Source organism: Cupressus sempervirens, chromosome 7 (genome assembly GCF_028749045.1).
Source record: "Cupressus sempervirens isolate cs-2001-9-10 chromosome 7, ASM2874904v1, whole genome shotgun sequence".
Lineage (NCBI taxonomy): Eukaryota > Viridiplantae > Streptophyta > Pinopsida > Cupressales > Cupressaceae > Cupressus > Cupressus sempervirens.
In genome coordinates, this window is record NC_143124.1 from 579,654,977 (window position 1) to 579,658,985 (window position 4,009).

Consider the following 4,009-nt stretch of genomic DNA (forward strand, 5'->3'; position numbering starts at 1 on the left):
GCCACCACTGACATATGTCAGTGGCAGTAGTTACGGTTGCTGTCAGTAGCGACAGTCATGCTGACGTGACAATGCACCCATGGGTGGCATTTTTTTACCAAATTTCAAATGCATGTTTTTTCCCATCACCATGCAAACATGCGTGCATTTTTTTAATGTGTTTTTGCGTTTTCAAACACATTTTTTTGTTATTCGCCACCAAACATGCAATTTTTTAAACGCATTTTTTGTTTTCATTGAACAATTCAAATATAAATCATGTAACGACAGGAAGATGTAAGGACAATTTGAAATCCTTTTATATGTTGCCCTTCTCCTATTCTGTTCTATTGATATCCATCTCTGCTCTATTCTACAAAACTCTTTTGCCTTGCTCAGTTACGGTGCCTTTAGCATCTGCATTTTTGCAATACCTTTGTCAACTATTCCTGAAGATATCTGAAGGAGGCATTTCAGCCAAGATAAATTGATTATCGACTGTAGAAGCCGTGAGTCAAGTAAGATTGCGATTTAAATTTCTTCATCCATATTTCATTTGTAAATACTCATCTTTTAGAGTTGGCTTTTACTAAATCTTTTCCATTTATGTTACAGCAAGTGATATACACCAGTTAGTATATTAAAATCTCTTTCTTTTTCTTTTTTTATATGTTTAGATTTGCTAGACAAATCATAAATAATAAACATGATAAGAATAATGTTTTGGGCTATTTTCTCATACCACTGCAACAAAAAAGGAGAAATTTGGAATTAATTAAAAAATTGTTTTCATTATAGTATGAATTGATCTTAGATTTAGTTAGTATATGTATCAATCAAAGATATATTTTTACTTCTTTATTACTTTGTACATTTACCACATTATTTTATTCAAAAATTATATTTCATAAGCTATTTGAAATTTCATTACTAGTACTAATATATTGTTGTTTATTGTTTGATTTTATGTATAGATCTGAAATTTATTTATTCATTGTATAAATTTTAAGAATAGATGATGTACATAATAAATCTTAGATATAGTTAGTATATGTATAAATGATAAATAATTCTTTACTTCTATATTCATTAATACATTTACAACATTAACCTTTAACCTTTATTTTATTAAAAAATTAAATCACGAATTTCAATACTGAATAACTATCCCAATTGAAAACTTTTTATAGACCCAGATAACAACACATTTGTTTATATTGCTTTAAATATGATCTGCCTTTTACGAAAAAGATGTCTTTAAAATAACATAGTCGCTTAATACCTGTTGTAATTACATATTACATATAATTATAATTTTATATGTAAATTCAATTGTAATTTTATTATAAGTATTAAATACATTATTTTCTAATACTTATTCTTATTTTATAATAATATATATCTTATTATTTTTTATAATAAAAAATTATAATAAAAAATTAAATGAGTGCGTTAGTTATAATAAAAATTGTATTCATTTATAATAGTCTTTTAGTTTGGAGTGCTATTTAGATTTTCAATAATATTTAGATTTACATGAATACTATTTTGATTTAGATTACTATTTACATATTAATTCTATTTAACTCTTAGGCAATTATGTTTCAAAAGTGGAAGGCAATGCCGCCAGTTTTCTTATATTATATTGCTAACTCTTTTATTGTAATATATTTTATGCATAAATTAGTTTAATGTTTGAAATGTGGAAGGCAATGCCGCCATTTTCAAACATTACAATGTAAATTTTTTTTTAATATCAGAATGTAATTTTTTGGTAGAATATTAGAATGTAATTTTAATCCATAAATAATGTTTCAAAAGTGGGAGGCAATGCTGCCATTTTTCCCTATTAAATTGCTAACTCTTTTATTCAAATATATTTTATGCATAAATTAGTTTAATGTTTCAAATGTGGAAGGCAATGCCGCCATTTTGAAACATTACAATGTAATTTTTTCGTAGAATATTAGAATGTGTTTTTTTCCTAGAATATTAAAATGTAATTTTTATCCATATAAATAGATTTAATGCTTCAAATGTGGAAGGCAATGCTGTCATTTTCCAAAATTACAATGTAATTTTTATGCATAGATAAACTTTTTAATGTATTTTTTTCTAACACATATTTCAATACTAACTATTCCTTTATACTCTTATTTTGAACTAAATACATGTAATTGAAAAGATTTTATTTACTCTTTTTCTGTTAAAGGTGCACATCATGAATTTTAACTATGGAATGAAAGTCGAAGTGTCTTCTGACGATGATGGCTTCGAGGGAGCATGGTTCCTTGGGACTATAATTGGTCGAGTGCAAAATGCTCAAATGCCAACCTTTGTTATTCAATATGATCACTTTATTATAGATGAATTAACTCAAGAACCTTTTATCGAGGAGATTGTTACTGATCATATTAGACCTACACCACCGATTATTCCACTACCAGGATACATTCCTTTAGATTTTCCTATAGATGTCTTTGAGAATGATTGTTGGTGGTCTGGCGTGGTTGTCGACAAGTTTCAGTCCCCGCTAAGTCAACAACAATTTTTTGAAATCTACTTTCCACATACCCAAACTCTTGAACCTTATTCTCGAGCTCGCTTGCATCGATCTCAGGATTGGGTTAACAGAAGGTAGATATTAAGGTAGTGGTGGTGAATATGTTCTTGGTTCTTTTTTGTGTGGAGACCCACATATGTTTTGGCAACTATTCTACTCTATTAGAAAGTGAACGTTCACTATCTTCTACAGTGGACTTCCTATTATTTTTTGTATTGGTATTTTTTATTGTAAAATAAAACATCATGTGCTTATCTATTTTGTAATAAAATGATGTAATAATCTTTTCTGACTATTTATCTTGATGTTGTATATTTCATAATAAAAGTATACATTTCCACAAATCTTTTAATTTAATTTTGAAAAAAAAATTCTTCATGCTCTTTTTTTTCATTTATTAATATATTTTTTATATTTATGGATACTATATGCACACATTTTGATGCTTATATCATCTCATCAATCTACTTGCACAATAACTTTCTGCAATTTCTTTCTACATTGTAATAGTAAGGTTCATTGGTTGTGTATTTCTCATTTATATACAAACATATGTTACTTTTCTAAGGTTATTTATATTAATTTAGGCATACATTATTTTCAAAATTTAATTCACATTTAATATATAAATAAATGTTACTTCATTAATGTTTTTTTCCCTACTAGCTATGGTGAGACCTAGGTTGAATTTTGAGACCAAGGAGGAAAGGAGAGAATACCAAAGACAATATCAAAGAGAGTATCATAGATGTCAACAACAACAACAAACAGAACTTGAAAGAGAACAACAAAGAGTAACAGAAAATCAAGGGTGCAGGCGAAGATATGCCAGAAGAAGTGCAGAAATAACGTTTGAACAACTAGAAACTGAAAATCAAGATCTACAAAATGCACTAACAAACCATCGTCGATATACTTCTGAGAGGGTGCTTCCTAAAAATTCACAAAGCTGCCAAGTTCAACATACTCAAGCCGAACCAAGCCACATATATGACCATCCTCCAAATATAAATAATCAACTTAATATTGAGAATGTACGCTCACCATCCATAGAACGTGTACCAGAAACACCACAACATGGAAGTGACATACATGTTGATTTAGAATTGCAAAATGATAGAGAAAACATGCCCAACCCAAATGATATGCTTCAAAATGATACAGAATACATGTCCAACCCAAATGGTATACTTCAATCCGAATTTAGAAGATTCCAAATGTAGTTTAGATATTAGATAGATAGTTTGAAAATACCAAATATGTGTTATGTTTGTCAGGAGTCATATGCAGGAATGGAATTATATCGCACCACTAAGGGTCCAATATGCAATAGGTGTCATCAAGAGATATGAATTCATAGGTTTTCATCTGCAAATAATATGGATCCGGGATGTCAACCAGCAGAGCTTGCAAATTTAACTCAGGTTGAAGAGATGTTGATTTCATGTGTAAACCCTATATTACAAG

General features: G+C 28.7%; 1 protein-coding gene across 1 annotated transcript; it reads left to right on the forward strand.

Moving 5' to 3' along the window:
* Window positions 1–2,218: 2,218 nt before the first annotated feature.
* Window positions 2,219–2,620, forward strand: LOC149548078 (protein AGENET DOMAIN (AGD)-CONTAINING P1-like). The gene has a single exon (XM_089794225.1). The coding sequence runs from the start codon at window positions 2,219–2,221 to the stop codon at window positions 2,618–2,620; it is 402 nt and encodes a 133-aa protein (XP_089650351.1).
* The last annotated feature ends 1,389 nt before the right edge of the window (window positions 2,621–4,009 follow it).